The sequence below is a fragment of the Dendrobium catenatum genome, unplaced genomic scaffold, assembly GCF_001605985.2.
Source record: "Dendrobium catenatum unplaced genomic scaffold, ASM160598v2 fragScaff_scaffold_1228, whole genome shotgun sequence".
In the NCBI taxonomy this organism is placed as follows: Eukaryota; Viridiplantae; Streptophyta; class Magnoliopsida; order Asparagales; family Orchidaceae; genus Dendrobium; species Dendrobium catenatum.
The window spans coordinates 634,352-654,859 of record NW_021319690.1 but is presented as its reverse complement, the minus strand read 5'-3'; the positions used below and the strand labels follow the sequence as shown (position 1 = coordinate 654,859).

The window sequence follows — 20,508 nt, the reverse complement described above, 5'->3', positions numbered from 1 at the left end:
AAAGTTTCTGTTTACAAAATAATATTTTTCCTCTTCAATGATCTTTTGCGTTAACAAATAACAATTAAAATCCTTGATGATGAATCGCTGAACAATTAGAGCCGTCCAAATCAGTCATGGGAACAAAAGAAATGTATGTTGCTATCAACTATTAGTATCTTTGTAGGTTGGTGACCACATTCTTCGGCCCATGATATTCTTTAGCGGGGCAAAAAAGATTTTCTACCACAATTATATATTAAATATTTCATGTAAATAAATAAATGTGTGGGTATATTTGTAACTGTTGCAGGCTAGAATATACGCGGCGGTAGAATTTGTAATTTTACGTCCAAGCGTTGTACGAATATTCAGCACACACAAACAGGAAAGGAAAAAATGAACACCAGGATTTTTACGTGAAAACCGAAAAAAGGGAAAAAACCACGGGGCCACGCCGAGTTGAAATAATTCCACTAGTGTTCGTTTGAAGTACAGAGGTTGATTCGTCCCACAAGTCATGACAATCAAATTACAATCAGTTTCTTCTAAATTGAAACAAAGTTACAAAGTTTTGCAGAATTCCGACGTCTCCCGAAAATCCGGGAGAATTCCGGCGTATTCAGGCGGCGGAAAAAACTCCGGCGGTGGTCGAGTAGGAGCTAATTCTCCTCCTTCTTCTCTTATCTTCTTCTCTCTCTTCCCACTTGAGTCCCCTTGTGAAAATGAGGGCTTTATTTATAGTTTTCTGGAGTGGCATAGCTCGTATATAGGCGTGAGATCATGAGCGAATAGGGAGTGGTCGAAATGACAACCGATATTGAACCCTTCGATCGTGCACCGTTCGTTGGGCATTTGAAGGCTTTAGTGATGTTGGAATTCGGCGATCTTGGGCTCGTTGGATTCGTCTCGTCGAGCCTCTTGATTTGACTATAAGCTCATTAAAATCGGAGACAGTTTGGTAACTCAAATTGTGGTACAAGCTCTCCAACAGCATTTCAGGTGCTTGATTTGGGCTTATTTGGGCTCGGATCGAGTTGAATTTGGTGCCATTGGGTTCGTATTTCCGAGATGCTCAGTTTGAGTATAAGCTCGTTGAAATCGGAGTTCGGGTGCTCCTAACTTTAAATTTTGAAGTTTCAGTATTGCCTCGAGATTCGTGCTTAATCAAGATAATTTTTTGAGAATCTATCAGTAACCATTTAATAAAAATATTTGAAAAATTAGAAGTTATAGATAGCTATTAAAATATTAATTTGAATAATCTAATTATGACTTCTCATGATATAGCTTTTGATTAATATTTTTTCTTATTTTCAAAACATTTTGTGTTATAAAATTGATGTAGAAAATAATAGAAAACTGCCCAAATGAAACTTATATTTAATACTTTCAGCTCAAATATCTCAAAAACAGGCCAAAATACTAACAAATTATTTCCTGAAAGTTGTAGCCATTTTGAAGACTCCGGCTCGAGCCCGATCCCCTTTGATTTGACAAAAATAGTATGCAACTTAACTGATCTATATCCATTGCTTTTTATTTTATAAATTTGAAATAACTTATTAAAAAACTATTTTTTTACTTTTGAGGAAAAATCGAACCATATCATTTGTTGTCTTCTTTAATATCACGTTGGAATATTGAGATAAAAAAATAATGAAGACATATGAGATTGTTGAAATTAATATTTAATTATGTGTTTAATATAAATTTAAGAGTTTTATTTATATTAATTGATTAAGTTTAATATTTATGTAATATTATTAATTTATTTAATTATTTATATTAAAAAAAATTGAACTGGCCGGTTTTAAAAAATTAGTACCGATTCACTGATTGACCCGGTTTGGAGTAAAGCCAATCTTCAGATTGAATCGGACCGGTTTTAAGACGGGTTCACAATTGAATCGGTCGGACCTGACCGCCAGAATGCGTTATGCGCCTCAGCGGAGAAAAAAATTTCTCCAATCCTCTACCTTTCTGTATCAGTATCCGCGGAACGCTGCGACGGTTAATTTTCCCACTAGCCCCAAATCCTCCTCTCCCAACACGCGCGCATGGCGCACTCACAATTATGGAATCTCAACTAAACAAAGACAGATTACCATTTTAATTTCGATCTTTCTCTCTCTTCTGGTTTCTTGCAAAGCAGGCGCTTCACACTCCCACTCGCTTCTGTTAAGACTGCAAAAATTAATATTCACGGAGAGCCCCCCGAAAAATCCAAAATCCTGTTGGCTCTGTCGCTGATGCGCATCTCCTCTCTGTCGCAGCTCTTCGTCTCCGTCAGTCCTTCCTCCGCCGATGATCCGGTGAGTGCTCACGTTCCGGTGTTGTGCTTTTGCGCGGCGATTTGATTCCGCTTCATCTACCAGCGACGGACGCCAAGAAAGGGGGATACAACGACCAGGCAACCGAGGGAGAGCTGTGATCTCGCAGGAGGACATGGTGGCCGCGGCCTCCGCCGCCGTCGTATCCCGTACTACCACCACATCTGTTCACAAAAACACTCCCGTCGTTACTCGGCTGATCGATCCTCCGGCAATTTCGTCACGGCGACCCCTAACCCCCTCCGAGAGGGACAATGCTGGTTTATCTCGGCGGCCGCGCACCAAGGAGATCGCCTCCAGGTATTTGTCCTCATACTCTTCATCTTCGTCAACTACCTCCACTTCGTACTCTTCCAACACCACCATCTCCTCGTCATCGTCCTCTTTTTGTTCCCGGCGATTTCCTTCACCTCTCCCCAACAATCGGCCGTCGACGCCATCGACATTTTCGCAAGGCGTGGCCTCTAAGAGGTCTCAGTCCGTGGATCGGACCCGCCCCTCTACTCCCCGTCCAGATCCCCGTGGCGCCTTGGCAGCAGAGGGATCGGAAGCTGAGAGGGCCCTCTGTACAACCACCCGGAGCCTTTCCGTCTCCTTCCAGGGCCAATCCTTCTTCTATCAGACCAGCAAGGCCAAGGCGGGCTCCACGACCCCGTCCCGGAAGCCAACACCGGATCGCCGGCGGCCCACTACTGCGGCAGGAAGCTCCACCGCTGCCAGCACGGATCAGTCCGAGAACTTGAAGGCCCTGGATCACCACCATCGCTGGCCGGCGGCCAGGAGCAGGCAGTCGAGTATGCTGACCAAGAGCCTGGATTGCTCAGCTGAAAGGAATGACCTTATATCCACTGTCCAGTTATTGCGGCAGTCAATGTTATTGGACGGTGGCTCGGGCAGGGCTTTATTTGACAGCGCGGAGCTCTCGGCTTCATCAGACACCGATAGTGTTTCTTCCGGAAGTAATTCGGGGACTCCCGAGCTGAATGTACCTCGGCATGCTCGGGTCACCTCCCGCGGGATTAGCGTGTCTGCTAGATTTTGGCAAGAGACAAATAGCAGGATTCGTAGGCAGCCGGAGCCTGGGACTCCGGTATCTTCAGTTGGCTCAAGGAACCCAACCTCGCCAAAAATAGCCGCTATGGGGAGATCAATTGGCGACAATGCTTTGTCACGATCCGTCTCTTCTCCACTAAGAGGACTTGCGAGGCCTTCTAGTCCCAGTAAGCTTGCAGGTTCACCATCAAGAGGAATCGCTAGTCCTGCAAGGACAAGAGACAGTAGTACATTGGTGAGGTCCTTGTCTGTGGGCCTTACAACTAATGCACCGTCGATTATAAGTTTTGCTGCTGAGGTGCGGAGGACGAAGAAAGGAGAGAATCGGATTGAAGAGGCTCATATGTTGAGACTGTTGCACAACCAGCACTTACAGTGGAGGTGTGTGAATGCGAGAGCCTATGCTGCTCTGATGATTCAAAGAGTGGCTGCAGAGGTAGTCTCTAAATTTTATGCCACACTCGTTAATTTCGTTTTTGATATGCGTCCTATAAGCTTGAATAAGTGGTTAGTTAAGTTGACCTTTTGCTTGCCAACATGTGTTTCAATTCTATGGCATTGAATCTTAACTGAAATGCAACTTTCATATGAAATATTTACTCCGCATTTGGAAATAAAATCCTTGTTTGCTTCTACAACTTTTACCATTTTTTGAAACTTAATAAAGATTGTCAGTAAGAAGAGTTCACTTTTTCTATTAGTTTGATTTTTCATCCTCGTCGCTTTTGATTGATTTTTTAAACTCTGAAAATAATATTCTTTAACTATATAAGGACGAAGTAATCCATCACTTATTTCAAAAATGTTGATATCTGCAGTTTTGCTGTGCAATTACTTGACCAGGCATTCTATATATATTCTTGTCAACCTTTATGTCTAGCTTCTAATTGTCTGTTATAATCTGCTTGTTTTGAGTACAAAAATAGTAAGTATTGTTTGCGTTGCCTTTGATTTCTTCCCGCTTCAATTCATAACCACTTATAACTCGTTATTTGAAACAATCAATCTCCTTCAATTTACAGACTTTTGATTTGATAACTGTTCACCTGCATTTCCTAATTTTGTTTGCCTGTCTATAACGTTGTACCTATGTATGGAATTGAGGTTGGTGGTTGGCGTCTTTCAACACATGACTTGGTTTTTTCTGGATTCATGTGCAACCATTTCTGCTTGATTTTAAATCTGTTGTGGTAAGCCGACAAAATTTATCATCCATGTACGTGCCTTATGTTAGTATGCATAAGAGATTTTTGGTATCATTCTTGTTTGCTATCACAGAACCACTAAATTCTAGAACCTGATGCTTTCTTATGATTGATTTCAGAAAAATCTTTATAATGCATGGTTAACCATCTCAGAGATGCGCGACTTGGTTACTGTTAAAGCAATCAAGCTACACTTCCTGACAATTTGTCTAAAATTAACTACCATTCTTAAGGGTCAGGTAAGCTTTCCGTTGTAACGTGCTTTGCCATTTATCATTTCTCTGATGGAAGCCTATTTGCTCATGTACATCTTTATTTTTTTTTTTCTGTAGCTATGTTGATAATTATTAGTTTCATTAATAACTTTGAGATCATTGGAGGTTCTGTTTATTTCCTAGAAAAGCTTATGCAATTGCAGATTAGTTAAAAAGTATTTCCTAGAAAAGCTTATGCAATTGCAGATTAGTTAAAAAGCTTTGTGGAAGAGCATTTTTTTAATTGTTTGTTCTCAGGAAATCTGGGTTTATAAGATGCTCTCTCTTAGCGTCAGAATAAACTTTTCCACAATTAATAATGTTAAAGTTAATTGGTTTGCTGATTTAATTGTGTGAAAAGAAGGTTAACCTGACTTGTGTAAGCTAGTGACTCCGTAAACCAATTAATAAGGTAAGTTGCCAGTTAATCACAAACTTTATTGCTCCATCAATGCCACGGTGACTGCAATACAGAAAATGTGTGGCCCTGCATTAGAGTTTGAGAACCATTGATAGTTAAGAATATGGTCCTTTCCTTTTAAGTAGATGATTAACAACTTGTGCACATCGTATCATTAAAAGTCCATCAGCTGTAGAGCTAGATTAGGTAGGGGTTTCAATGAGTAAATGACCGAGAAAACCCACCAAAAGGCTGACACATCATTATAGGCTTCCGGAGTGAACAAAATGGATTTTAAGCCAACATACATATGAGGGCAGGAGCTTGCGATGACATATGGGAAGTCATTTTTGAGCCAAATTTAATCTTTAGAAACTTGCATTTTCTTATGTCATCATGTATTAGACACTCATTTACTATGCTGTATAGTTTCTATGGATTTTATCCATTTCCCGCTTTTTAGTTGCCACAGTACCTTTTTTTTTTAATTCTCCATTGTTGAACATATACATTCTTTGTGGATATATACTATCAAGATAAAATATACTCTTATGCAAAGTGGTTTTTGCACGTATCATGTCCATCTATGATATTGGGATACATGAATTTTGTCCATTTCTAGAAGACTTACCTATGGCCTTAGCAAAGATTCGTGGCATATTTGATAAAGTTGACAGGTATTTCATGATGAGTATGATCATGTCTTATTTACATTTGATATGAGGGCAAAGAACAATCCCCACTAAAATCTTATACTGTTCAGGATCAGAAACTAATAAAGCTTGTCCTTTGATATGCCAATTATTTCAGTTGGCATGACAATAAACATCGATCATTATGAAGCATTAGCATTTGTCTGATATCTAAAAGTTTGTCTGCCTAAAAAGTACTATTTGAAAGTCAAGATATTATAATATGCAATCGGTTCAAATGAATTTCTACTAGTGCTAAGAATAGCGCCATGTTGGTGACTAGAGACGGTTAAAAGGGGTCCATTATATATTTTTAGATGTTCAAAGAGGACCATAATATGTTATTAATAGTTGTTTTGGTGGTGTGTAGTTTTGTACTTTTGGTGAGGTGAACATTAGATATGCAGGAGATACTCCATCTTTGAGATCTGTGTTTGACGAAAATTCCCTTAGTTGATGGATATTTTTGTCAAATAATTTATTAGAGGGTTGAGGATCAAGACATCACGTCTTTGAGATTGGAATTGGATCATCATAACCCTTAGGGTGGTGGACAGGTAGATGAAAGGCTTGGGCTTTGAAATTAGTGTAGTGGAGATCTAAATTGGATTGTTGAATGTCTTTGAGATTGGTGCTAGGAAAGATTTGAGTTGAACCATCAAGCTATTGTTCTGCTTTATGATTAGCGATGCCTCCTTTTGGTTTGATCGAGGGTCTAATATTGATGTTGAGGTGATCTGTTGGTGCCTATTCAAAATGAACGTTTTCTTATTCTGCCAAATTACAGAGAGAAATAGAAGAGGCAAGAATTTTGGTTTAGTTTATTGGACTATCGGGACTGATTCTCAACCTGTGATTTTTCGGGGGTTAATCAATAGTTTTATTGAGTGACTTTTGGTTTTGATCCAATTGAAGGGCACAATATTTAATCAATAATTTGTAACAAAATTTTACCATTTTTATATTTTTATATACTTCTAATAAAAAAATAATTTATTATTTGAACCCTTCAGATGGTCTATTTGGAGGAAACATTTCTTCTGGACCGAGAGTATCCAAGTTCATTATCTGGTGCAATTGAATCATTAAAGGCTAGCACTCTCCGCCTTCCCGTTGTCAGTGGAGCAAGGGTGCGTATCTCCCTAATGGGCCATAGTAGTTAGTTTGTATCCAATATATCAAAACAAAGAAATATGTATATATCGTAAAAAGGCATCAACTGTGATTATTATTGTCATTTTGTGCTTTACAGGCAGATTTACAAGATGTGAATGATGCCGTTGTGTCAGCAGTGGATGTGATGCAGGCGATGGAAGCTTCAATGTTCTCCTTAATGTCAAAGGTTGCTGCTTAACTTTTATCATCCTTCCATCACGTCCACTTTACATTCTCCTCCCTTTACTTTCTTTTACACTAGTTCTATGCTTAATTTTGAAAATTCCCTTAACCTGTTTCCTTTTCCTGGCTATTCTCATTAATATTCAGAACCTGTTTTGCATGTCTTATTCTTTTTTCTAACACACTGGGTGCATCGGCTCAAGCTTGGCTTAGCTTAGGATGAATCCTCAATAAGCTCAGTGTTTACTTATTAAAGTATTTATGAATTCAGAACCTTTTTTTGGGGGTGGGGTTGTATTTTGAGCGAATTTAATCACAAACTCTTGTTCACGCCCATATTAGAACCAATGTTTCAATAATTAATTTTCTTTCCAGTCATTCATCTCATTATTTTCTCAATTTAAAAAGGAATGCTTGCCTTTTGTTTCATATAGAAAGTTGGGCAGTTGGTGGCCTGGTGGGTAGTTGGTACCTTTTTGTTAATTTTTTTTTCCTGAATGGTACCTTAACCCTGTTTAGGTTCAAGTGAAGCTATGTTTTAATTCAAGTGCTTAGCTTTTTTGATAAGAAAATAAATTGTCAGGTTTATTCCCACGAAAGACTACAAATCTGAAGAGCTCATGTAGGATCCTTGAGCAGTTACTAGAAATAGTGAAATACTTTTATATAATTTTTTTCTTACAATTTTTAATTGATTGTCGTCAACATAGCCAACAGATTATCCCAGTGATTTGGGTCATCTTTATTATGCCTTATTATCTATTCACTTTTATGAAAATTACGAACGGTGTTAATTAGATGTCAATTTTAATAAGAGTGAAATTGGTAGTGGTAAATAATTATTATTTAAAGGTTATACAATACCTATATGAGGCCAGGTTGCTTTAATTTTCTTGAATTTGGTATTAAGAAGAACAGTGATAAAGATGATACAAAATGTAAAACTATGGATAGTTAAGTAAAGAAGTGCTTTATGAATACTATACAATATGGTGGAAACATAATCTAGATTTGATAAAGTTATAATCAAAATAGTTATTCTATCTGAATCTAAATTTTTGCTATACAAAAGCATTAATAGCTAAACTGAGCATGTATACATGAAAAGTTTGAGATGAAAATGTGGGAAAAATAAACAGGATATTGAGATATGATTATATTAGAGTGAGAACGGGACCTAATGAAGATAAATAACATAAGGTGGCTTCGGCATATACAATAAGAGCAAAAGATGCACCAATAAAATTGATAGATATATTAATGTTGAAGGATTAGAATGAAAGCGTTAGAACAAATGTGACATGCATAGAAGTTGCATGGATTTACTTGCATTAGTACATCGTATAGCACTCTTATTAAATATCATGAATCTATTTGTGATTGGTTTAAGTATCTTGATTGTATTATGTAGAAGAGCGGGACATGGATGAGGATGCAGCTTATAGAGTTAAGATTAGATTGTTGAAATAAAAATGTGCATTAAAAGGATATTATGAAACTATTAGTTAAATTTAATAAAATCGCATTGATATTGATTATTCAGTATGAGTCTTACAGTTCGGAGATATGTTGTTGATAGCTAAGTTGAGTGTGGCAAAATAGTAAAGCATAAGATGGTGTCCGGGTGTTGAAACTCAAGATCGAGTTCAAGAGAGACGACGGTAGACGCAAGCAAGAACACAGATATCGGAAGAATATTTTTATTGATCATCTATTTGTTTGTACAGTGCATCTATTTATAGAAAGTAAATACTAGCTACAGGTAATGTAATACATAAGGTCACACAATGTAATTCTTAATTAATATGTGGTTTCTCTAATACCGGGAAACTAAGAAAGATAGATTAAGATGTAGTAGGTGTAGTACTTATTGAATGTGAATTAATGGAAGTATATTTAGGTGGTTTGATCATGTACATGGAATAGTAGAAGCTACACTAATAAGATAAATAGATAAATTAATGATGAGAGATTATGATTGAAAAGCCAGGGTGCAACCGAGTCAAGTCGGCTCGCGAGCTGACTCGAGTTCGACTTGGTAAAAAGCTAGACGAGTCGAACTTATCGAGCTCACAAGTCAAGCTTGAACGCGATTTCGAGCTCGACAGCTTATCGAGCTCGAGCTTGAACAGACGTCTGCTCCACTCGTCAGCTCGTCGAGCGGCTCGCGGAGGTGACTGGGCGGGAAAGCGGAGATCTCAATCGAGCAGGCTGTCGCGATGATTCAAAGGTTGGGCGAGAAAACCAAATCGACGGGGCGGGAAAGCTGAGATGAGTATTATATCATTATAGTATTGAGCTTGGGACGAAGATCATTACAAATCGACGGGCGGGAAAACTGAATCTCGGTGGAGGATCCTTGGGACGATGCCGAGCAAGCTCAATATTTGGCAATTGGCATGCGGCAACAAGCAGATGAGTCGCAGCGGACATGACGACAAGTGGACGCGACGACGATGGACCTGGGGACGACGACGGACACGACGACAAGCGGACACGATGACGATGAACACAACGACGAGACTACCTGGGAGTCTGGAAGGACTCCAAAGCGGAGCTCGGGACTGAGCTCGACGAGCTGATCGACATGAGACGAGTCGAGCTCAAATTTTCGAGTTCGAGCTCGGTATTTGGCATGCGAGCTCGACTCAAACACCCCCGGGCTCGAGTTCGACTTGACTCGTTTGCACCCATACTGAAAAGTGATTAACCAAAAGTAATAGATTTAGAAGTTATGCAAAAAGATTTATATACGATGAAAATTAACATCTTATGGAGTACTTAACAAGGATTGCGTTAGACCTGAACTGGTCCAACTTTGTTGTACGGCTTCTGGTTTACACCCAACGACGCAGACAGGGAGGGGCATACAGCAGGAGGTGGGCAGAAGCCTTGGTGGGGCCCAAGGTTTAATGAAACATTGTTTTGGAGGAAAATTTTGAATTAGGGGTTGTTTAGGGATTATGTAATGTTCCTTTTTCTTTGATTAGTCTCTCTTGTTAGGTTTTGAGATCATCTTGAATTTGTGAAATCTGAATTTAAGATCTAGGGTTTTTTCTTGGGCTCTAGGCTTCAGCTAGAGATTTGGAGAGTTGAATCTTCATCTTGAATTGAAGATTCATTGTATCGTGTTGTCTTTTCCTTCTCGTATTGAATTTCAAGTGTGTTTATCCCTATTTTCCTACATATTTTTTTGTGAAAACTCCATCGTTATTGCTGAATTTCTTTGAAATTTTGTAATTTTTCTTGTATTCTTTGAAATTTAGTAGGTTTGCCACCTTGGAAGACATGATGAAGAAGATGCTTGAAGACAAACAAAATTCGGTGACATCGAAAGCAAAGGAGACCACCAGCGGCCATGAGAGAGGAGGAATCCGAACCCGTTTACGGGGAGGTAGAATCCAAAGTGGAGATCCTTGAGGGAGATGACGGAATGCCTCCTCTAGAACCACTTTTTAGGGAGGATATGAGTATGGGTTACGAAAGGAGGGTTGTTGATTTGTGGGAAGAGGGATGATTTCTACTGTCGAAATGATGATTTTGAAAGAAGAAGAGGGGAATGTGATGAAGGGTTTGGGTATGATTGTCAGAGGGAAGATCATGACAATTAGGGAGCACCTCTTCTTCGGGGAATGGGATGTTATGGAGGATTCAGGGGAAACGGGGGTGGCCCAAAGGTGAGAAAGCTGAAGATGCCCATCTTTGAGGGCGAGGACAACCATGATTGAATCTACAAAGTGGAGCATTACTTTGCTATCATCTTCACGAGACTGGTTGCTATCATCTGCCATCGTTTAGGCTCTGACGCTAGAATGTTGCGAAAGGCCAGCGAGATGGGAACACGAAAGCGGAAGAACACAGGAAAAGTGATACCTCTCAATTTAAACTGGAGAATGGCAATCATAGAACAAAAGGTGAATATAATGTTTTGTCCTCAGGTAGTCATACTCCTTTTCGGCCTCCATTACTAAAAGCAGGAAACACTTACGCACGAAAGGTAAAACAAACACACAACAACAACAACATCAAGCCTCTGTCCCACTATGTGGGGTCGGCTACATGAATCCTTTTTCGCTATTGTGTCATGTTAAAAGTCAAAGTCTCACTTAAATCTAATAAAGAAAGTTCTTTTTTAATATTTTCTAACCAAGTCTTTTAGGTCTACCTGATGGGGACATCGACAGGAGGTTTCAACGCGTTTATCAGAGGCGACACAGGAGATCGATGGCCATGATGGATAGTCTTTACTTTTGATGCATTTTATGTATTAGCATTTTATGTATTAATCATGTTATTTCAGTTTTTTCGTTTTTGCGCTTATGGGTAGTTAGTCGCTATTGTATCCCAAAGGGGCATTTTAGTTTTTTGTTTCCTTGTGATTTTGAGGCCTATATATGTGGCCATTTTCTTATGTATGATGATGATTGATGAATAAAAAAAAATTCTACTTATCGATCTCTCTGTGAGTTCTACATTTTCCTAGTTCTCTTCGTGAGTTCTTGAGAAGAGAGTTTCGTGGATCTCTGTGTGAGTTTCGGCATTCCTACGAGGCTACGACCTCTTTGTGGGATCTTGAGGAAGAAGTACGTGAGGTTAGCAATTCCCTGATTTCTCCAAACACCAAGCTTTTGTTTTTCCTCCCTACATTTCTCCTTGCCGCCAGCCTCATTAGACAGTCCAGGCCTTTGGCCGCCGGCCAATTACTCCCTCCAGCAGCCGGCCCCCTCTGCCGACCCCAGCTCCTACAGCTGGCAGCCACCCGTGAGCCCCCAGCCCGCCGATCCCAGCCTCCCACCTTGCCGCCAGCTTCCCCTTTGATCCAACTCCGTTTGAATTTCAAATCTCCTTGATTAAATTAATTTCCTATCTCCTTGATTAAATTAATTTCCTAATTAGTATTCCTTTATTTAGGAAAGACATTTAAGGGGATTAAAGCCTAATTTGAAATTCAAATTCTTTTCCCTCTCATATCATGTCAATTTGGAAAGTTACTTAAATATAATCAAATCTGAAATTAAAACTTCAGATTTGATAATGAATTAGTTATTAAACCTTGGGGCCCACTTTCTTAATTCTCAAACCTCTCTCTCCTTCTCATATGACCGGCCCCTTAATGGGCCTCTTCTCTCTCCCAAATTAACTCCTAATCACCACTAAATCAGCCCCAAATCTTCCTCCACTGCCGCCCCTCCTTCCCTCTTGGGATTGATTTGAAATTTCAACTTAAATCCTCTCCCGAACTTATAAAAATCTGAAATTATTTCAGATTTCCTGGAATTACCTATTGCTCTCCCAACCTAGCCAATCTCTCAAGACTTCTTGCCGACCACACAACTTCTCCCCTCCTTTTATTCTTGCATCCGTCGTTGCTCTTTCATCTCTCAACAAGGATGCATGACGGATCCCGAAGTTGATAGCGGATTCGTGTTCGACGTCTACGGAGACATTCACATTGTTCGTTCACCATTCTTCGACGCCGGGTTTTGTTTTGACGACACCGTTGAAGAGTATTTGAACCGAATCCTCCCCACCCTTGTGGACGTCATCGACGATCAATTCTCGTACTACGAGTGGACCATCAACGGTCATCCACCCGTGCCACCTCCACCTCCACCTCCGACTACCTTCCCAACAATGACGTTCCTCGGCTCGTCCGTCCTAGTGGCTACCTCATTTCTAGTGTTGACGATCTTCCTCTGCTCAACCTAGATTCGTAGGGAAGAGAGTAGATCCCCAAGGGGAACAACTCCTTATTAACTTTTGGATTTGTGTGTTAAGCTCTTACATTACTTCGCCTTTGTATTTGATTAAATTGTCTTGGTTAATCTTCATACAACTATTAGCCTAAGCAAGTGGAATACTGAGAATTCTTGTAACTAACTTGGAATTGACGCATAATTTTATAACGGTTAAACTTTTAGTAAATTATCTTTATAATCTTGTGTAACTCCAAGCTTGCATCACATCACTACCTCTACCTTTCTTAATATAAGTCAATCTAATACCTCTATTTTCCTAACCGGGTCATTGGAAGGCCGTCGTTTTATGTGACCAAACCATCTAAGGCCACTCTCTCTAATCTTATCTTCCACTGGAGCTACTCCAACATTTTCACGTATATGCTCATTTCGTATCCTATCTCTAAGGGTAAAGTCACTCATTCATCTAAGCATCCTCATCTTTGCAACACTTAACTTAGTATTATGCTTCTCTTTTAATGGCCAACATTCGACATCATAAAGCATTGCAGGTCTCACCACCATCTTATAGAATTTTCCCTTAAGTTTGAGGTGGACCTTTCTATCACACAACAAGCTCGATGCATTCCTCCATTTTAACCATCCAATTTGAATTCTGCTAATAATATTCCCATCTATTTCACCATCACTCTGAACAATATATCCAATATATCTAAAACATGTACTCTTTTTAATGGTTTGATCGTCCAAAGTCACAATCCCCTCTCTAGGTCTATTACTAATAAAATTACACTCCATATATTTAGTTCTAGATCAACTCAAGCGAAAACCTTTAGACTCTAAGATTGACCTCCATAATTCAAGTTTACCTTCAACTCTCTCTCTAGTCTTATCAACAAGAAGAATATCATAAGCAAAAACAGACTCCAAGTAATATTAAATTATTAATCGCTCAATTAAGACACAAACACATTAATGTAGAAGTTAAGTAGTCAAAGATAGCTGCTGTGCTGTGTACTGCATCATATCTCATATGTACATCTTTTTAATCAAATAACAATAATTTTCTAAACAAACTTTATCATCTCCATTGTCCATCCGTTTCCCTTAAAATTTTTCTGGTCCTTGTATAGGTTGAAGGCACGAACTCCTTGGTTTCAGAACTTGCTAAAGTTGCTGCAAAAGAACAAGCTTTGTTAGATCAATCCAGGAATCTCTTATCGACGGTAGCAGCATTACATGTAAAGGCCGAAACCTGTATGTTTCTCATCTTGTTGGACACCAAATTCACAGTTCAATTAAAAGTTTAAAACTTGAAACAGGTGAAGTACTGTAGTCTGCGAGGCCATCTCCTTCAATTAAAACGCAGAAACAGACAGATATAGACTTTATTTGGGATGACTTTTTATTGCTTTTTAAAGCAGTTTTTTAGTAAAAAATTAAGTTTAATTTTTGCACTAAAATTTTTTTTTAAGAAACAATAAAAAATCGTCCCAAACGAAGTCATAATCATAGAGCAAAATCATTTACAGCCATTATGAATACTTACTAACACCATATCAGCCGTTTTTTTCTGACCGGAGATTGGAACCAAAGGGTAAGAAAGCTTGATGAAAATTAGTCAGGGTGGAATGGGGGCTTTTTTCTTGATTCAGCTTGACTTTTCTGGTTCATGTATTTTATTTTATTTTTTAAAATTTTTTTGTCATGCAAATTACCATAGGAAGGACACTTCTATGCCGTACAAGGTGCGGTAGCTGTATACAGGATTCTCGAATGGTTACACTGATGAAAGCCAAGCTTTTGTACATATTTTTAATGGCTTTTTTTTTTTTCTCATTAGTTAGTGTATGTTGCCTTTGGAAAAGTTTATAAGTTGTTCCTTTTCTTCGTTTGTTTAAAAATGATTTTATGTTCATTCTTTGTGTAAAAAATTAAAGATATTATATTGAAGGAGTTCATAAAGTGTTTAGTCTGAGGCTTGATCAAATAATTGATCTATAACATCTTACGTTTCGTTTGGGATAATTTTCTTACTGTTTTTTAAAGTAATTTTTTTAGTATAAAATTTTAATTTTTGTATTAAAATATTACTTTGAGAAGCAGATATTAGCTCTTTCTCAATATTCAAGCACACTCTTACAAAGGAAAAATTAAAAAATCTCAAAACATAGAACCTCATTCTCATGTGTATTGTCAAGTCCCTAAAATTCTCAACCATGAGAGGATATGCTAGGAATGAGGGAGATCTCCAAAATCATGATGTTTTGAACCCTAGATGAATGTCCTTTGATCTAGATGTTGGTCCATCTTTTTAATCCCGTCAAAAAAAAGTGCTTTATGGTGTAGAATATTGGCCATTAAAAAGAAACATAGGCTTTACTCTTAGAGACAGGATACAAAATGGACATATATGTGAAAAGGTTGGAGTAGTACCAGTGGAAGATAAGATTAGAGAGAGTCACCTTAGATGGTTTGGGAACATAAAGTGGTGGCCTTCTGATGTCCTATTCAGGAAAGTAAATATATTAGATTGGACTTTTGTTAAGAGAGATAGAGGTAGGCCTAAAAAGACTTAGTTAGAAAATATTAGAAATGACCAATCTTTATTAGATTTAAAAGAGAATTTGACTCTTAACATGACACGATGGATAAAAAGGATTCATATAGCCGACCCCACATGATGGGATAAAGGCTTGATGTTGTTGTTGTTGTTGAAGAAAAGTGCATGGCTTGAGGCATTCCATGTGATTCTTATGAATGGTAAATAGATTAGGGCTCATTGATTGTCTTTTTTCTTATGAATAATTGAATACCCCAAATTTTCAATAAATTTTTTTATGGGGCATTTTGAGAAATAACATAAATTTGCTTGGTAATTATTCCTTTTTTTCTTGAGTCAATATTACGGTAAAATTGGATCTTTTGATTACTTTTTAAGTTGAAGTATTGTAAACTTCTAACACTTTGAAAGGCCAGCATCATACATTCTCATCAATCTTAAATTCCACTTGAATTGAATACATATGAGATATTTCTATTACTAAAATTTATATTACTAATTTTATGATGGTTGTCTCCTCATTTGTGAATGTAGGACTTAGGCTTCGTTTGTGACAGCTTTTTTATTGCTTTCTAAAACGGAGTTTTAGTACATTTTTTTTATATTTTTGTACTAAAACTCTGTTTTAGAAAGCAATAAAAAAGCCGTCCCAAACGAAGCATTAGCATTAAGGCTTCATTTGGGACAGCTTTCTTTCTTTTTCTTAAAAAACCTTTCTAGTATACTACAAAGATGTTATAAGAAACAGTAAAAAGACCTTCCGAAACAAAACCCAAATGAATTATGTAACGCAAACTTGTTCATTGATTTATTACCTTAAGTTTTCTTATCATCTCATGCCTGAACTTATTTTCTAAATATGTGTTGCAATTTGAATTCTAACTTTTCTCTGCTTTCCCAAAATGGTTTAGAAGTAAAAGATTATCATGTTCTGAAACATGAAAAGATTATGTCAAGTATAGTACCTAATAATCATTATGATTGTAAGCATAGAAGCATGAAGTATATAGACATAATTTATATTAGTTAGTTTACTTGTCTACTCCTACTCCTTCAATGTTGTAAAATCTCTCATGAGCTAGAAGAAATAATATTCAATTCTCACATTATCAATTTGGTTCTAAAAAATGAACTCAATATGTTGACTCTAATTCATTAAGTCATCATAATTTTATAATACATAATTAGGAGCACTGTTAGGACCTCCAACATAAAGCTTATATTTTTTTTGGTTTTTACTCATTTGAAAATTTAATTTTATTAGATGTTTCATTATATGGAGTGTAATTTTAGTAGTAATAGACCTAGTGAGGGGATTGTGACTTTGGGCGATCAAGTCATTAATAAGAGTACACGTTTTAGATATCTTGGATCTATTGTTCAGAGTGATGGTGAAATAGATGGGGATATTATCAGAAGAATTCAAGTTGGATGGTTGAGGTGGAGGAATGCATTGGGCTTGTTATGTGATAGAAATGTACCCCTCAAACTTAAGGGAAATTTCTATAAGATGGTAGTGAGGTCTGCAATTGTTCATAGAGACAAAATTGAACCGTTCTCTGTGTCCTACCTTTGCAGGTAATAATCTCTCCCTTTACACACCGGCCTAGCCAAATGGTATACCTATCTGAATATAAAAAACAGGCTTACCGTAAATTCAGTAATATTGAGAGGTTTTGTACGGAATGTTACATAATTCTTTATAATATTGTTTCTTATAAATAAAAGTTTTATTTATGTGAATTAAATTTTTTTTTCTCTTACCTTTAGAAAAAAATAATAAGATGGTTTGCAAAGTTAAAATACTTCTCTGACACTGAGAGCACTAACTACTACGCAAAATATGCATTCTTTTTACTACTTGTTATTGGCATTAACACTTGATATTTTGCCGCATTGCCCCCAAATAGGTATGGTACATTTCTTCACATGAATTATATATTTATATTTGAATAAATTTTAAATTTATTCAAATATAAATATATAATTCATGTGAAGAAATGTACCATACCTATTTGGGGGCAATGCGGCAAAATATCAAGTGTTAATGCCAATAACAAGTAGTAAAAAGAATGCATATTTTGCGTAGTAGTTAGTGCTCTCAGTGTCAGAGAAGTATTTTAACTTTGCAAACCATCTTATTATTTTTTTCTAAAGGTAAGAGAAAAAAAAATTTAATTCACATAAATAAAACTTTTATTTATAAGAAACAATATTATAAAGAATTATGTAACATTCCGTACAAAACCTCTCAATATTACTGAATTTACGGTAAGCCTGTTTTTTATATTCAGATAGGTATACCATTTGGCTAGGCCGGTGTGTAAAGGGAGAGATTATTACCTGCAAAGGTAGAACACAGAGAACGGTTCAATTTTGTCTCTATGAACAGTAATAACGCAGTCATTTCTATGATTATAAAGAACAATAATAGCGTAGTCATATTTTAAATTTTAGGAATTAATATGCATGCGACCCCGATAGCCTCCGGCTTATTTTCTTAGATCGTTTATCTTTTTATGCTATTTAATTCATATTTTTTTTTTAATTATGAGTTGAAGAATTTTATTCCTAAGAGCCTAGTAGAGTTCAAGCACATGCACATGCAAGAAAGAAACTTATAAAAAATATGTCATTTCTACTGCACAAACAGAGTAAACAATCAATCAAATCAGAACATCATCCAGAGTAAAGTGTCCAAAGTTTATGTGACAAGTGTCACTTATTATACAACCCAAAGTGTATAAAAATAATGGTGGACAAGCTCCAACGACAACAATTTGGATTCTATTCCTATATAATAACGCAAATCTAAAAAATAAGACATTTTTCTAGTCTTGATCTTCATTCTCTTGTTCTTCGGTGGGCTTCTTTTCTTCATTCTCCTTATGTGGGTCATCTACTAGGATATTAAAATGAAAAGAAATTCTCAGTAAGTGACTTTCTTTTCTCTTTAGCTTATAACAGTGGAATCCAATTTCCACAACAATTACACATTCAAATCACATTTTGATAAATCTTTTGTAAATATAAAAAAGTGTAAACATAATTATAAATATAGATTACATTAAAATAAATAAATTATTTTTATATAAGTTGCATGTCAAACGGGCGACTTACCTTAATTAAAAAGTTGTCGGTTAAACGAGCGACTTTTGACGAGTTTTAATTTTTTCATTAGTTAATCCCTTAATTAAATCTTAAACAATGTTTAGTTTAAAAAAAACTGTTTTTGTAGGTGCACGAATTACATTTATCTGTATCCTGTTACTAAAGAAAAACAGTGTTTTCATTAATTTGATATTAAGATATTAAGTAGTTAAGGGTTTAGCTTCATATCATTATCCTATTATCAAATGGAAGGTCTTCATTCTACACATGAAGGGAACTTCAATGAGGAGAGCTTTTTCGATTTAAAGAATCATAAGTGATATATCATCAAAAATTATCTTGATTGGACACGAATCTCAAGGCAAAATCAAGTTGGAAGATCCAAAAATTAAATCTGGGATCATCTGAACTCCGATTTCAACAAACTTACTGTCAAACTGAGCGTATCAGAAATACGAACCCAACGACACCAAATTCAACTCAATATGAGCCCAAATGAGTCTAAATTGAAGACTTGAAGCATTGTTTGAAGGTTCAAACCACAATTTGGATTACTAAACAGTTTTCAAACATGACATGCTTATAGTCGAATCGAGCGGCTCGACGAGACAAATCCAACAAACCCAAGATTACATAATTCTGATATTGTTAAAACCTTAAAATGTCTGACAAAGGATCCACGATCAAGGGATTCAATATCGGCCGTCCATCCGAACTACTATGCATTTGCCCTTGATCCTCCTCCTATTTATGGGTCATGCCATCCTAAAAAAAACTATAAATAACCCCTCATTTCTCTTGAGAGGGGGCCCAAGCAAAAAAAAAAAGAAGAGAAGAAAGAAAAGAGAAGAAGGGAAGGAGGAATAAACTCCTCCTTGACCACCGCCTGAGTTTTGCCCGACGTTCAAGTGACACCGGATTTTCGTCAGACTCCCAAGTGACGCTGTAATTCTACCCGACTTCCAAGTGACGCCGGAGTTCTGCTTGACTTTCCAGTGACACTGAAACTCTTCCCGATCTACAACTGACGTCAGAATTCTGTCTAATCTCTAAGTGACTCTGGAATTCAGCTCGAATACACAACTTGTTTGTAATCAGATTTCAATAAGGGAGTGAATCATTGTAATCTGATTGTCCTAAATTTTAAGGACGAGTCAGCTTCTTGTACCTCAAGCAAATACTAGTGGAATTCTTTCAACTGGGAGTGACACCGTGGGTTTTTCCCTTTCCAGGGTTTCCACGTAAAAATCCTAGTGTTTTTATTTTTCTTCTGTTTGTGTGCTGGATATCCATACAACGCTGAGACGAAAACTTTCTAACTCTATTGCCGCGTATATTCTAGCCCGCAACAATAAGGCATTGCTTACTAATCAATTCTAGTGATTATGAGTACTTGTTAATTATATCGGCATTGATTATTGTAAACATTTTCATCACATAACTTTTGTCGTCTAATTGTCATCATCTTTTGTCAACTAATATTGATGTCTGTTGACCTTAGCTTTCGCACTTAGGCTCTCGAGCATGCATATTCTCCATCGGTTGAGCAAAATTTGAGTTCGAGTGGGCTCGGTCATGTTTGATTGATTTGATTGGACCCTATTAAACCTAATTTGAGCCAAATTGGTGCCGATTTGAATTTTAATTTCACTAAGTTTCATTGAATTAATTTAATCGAAAATCTACTCAAATTGATCCAAACTTGATTCGATTCAGGCTCAGTTTCAGACCCAAATGAGTTTAATTGACTTATAGGTTAAATGCCAACTGACTTTTCCTTTAATTCAAATCCTCTGCGTAGATCAAGAAATTAGATCGAGCGGCTGAAATCAAACCAACGACTTTTTGCTTGATCTCCGCGATCTTTAGCAGAACGAAGAG

At 37.1% G+C, this 20,508-nt stretch overlaps 1 protein-coding gene across 2 annotated transcripts in view; it reads left to right on the top strand.

The window, feature by feature from the left end:
* Positions 1–14,347, top strand: part of LOC110096131 (QWRF motif-containing protein 2-like) — a 45,110-nt gene extending 30,763 nt beyond the window's left edge. Inside the window, exons 2-8 of one of the 2 annotated variants that reach the window (XM_028699288.1) lie at positions 2,135–2,294; positions 2,358–3,801; positions 4,690–4,809; positions 6,930–7,046; positions 7,169–7,258; positions 14,087–14,194; positions 14,276–14,347. In XM_028699288.1, coding sequence (XP_028555121.1) covers positions 2,287–2,294; positions 2,358–3,801; positions 4,690–4,809; positions 6,930–7,046; positions 7,169–7,258; positions 14,087–14,194; positions 14,276–14,338 — 1,950 coding nt within the window. In that variant the 5' untranslated portion in view covers positions 2,135–2,286 and the 3' untranslated portion in view covers positions 14,339–14,347. Of the gene's footprint in view, positions 1–1,930; positions 2,295–2,357; positions 3,802–4,689; positions 4,810–6,929; positions 7,047–7,168; positions 7,259–14,086; positions 14,195–14,275 lie in introns of those variants that run through there. The other variant, XM_020821910.2, reaches the window with a different exon arrangement.
* The last annotated feature ends 6,161 nt before the right edge of the window (positions 14,348–20,508 follow it).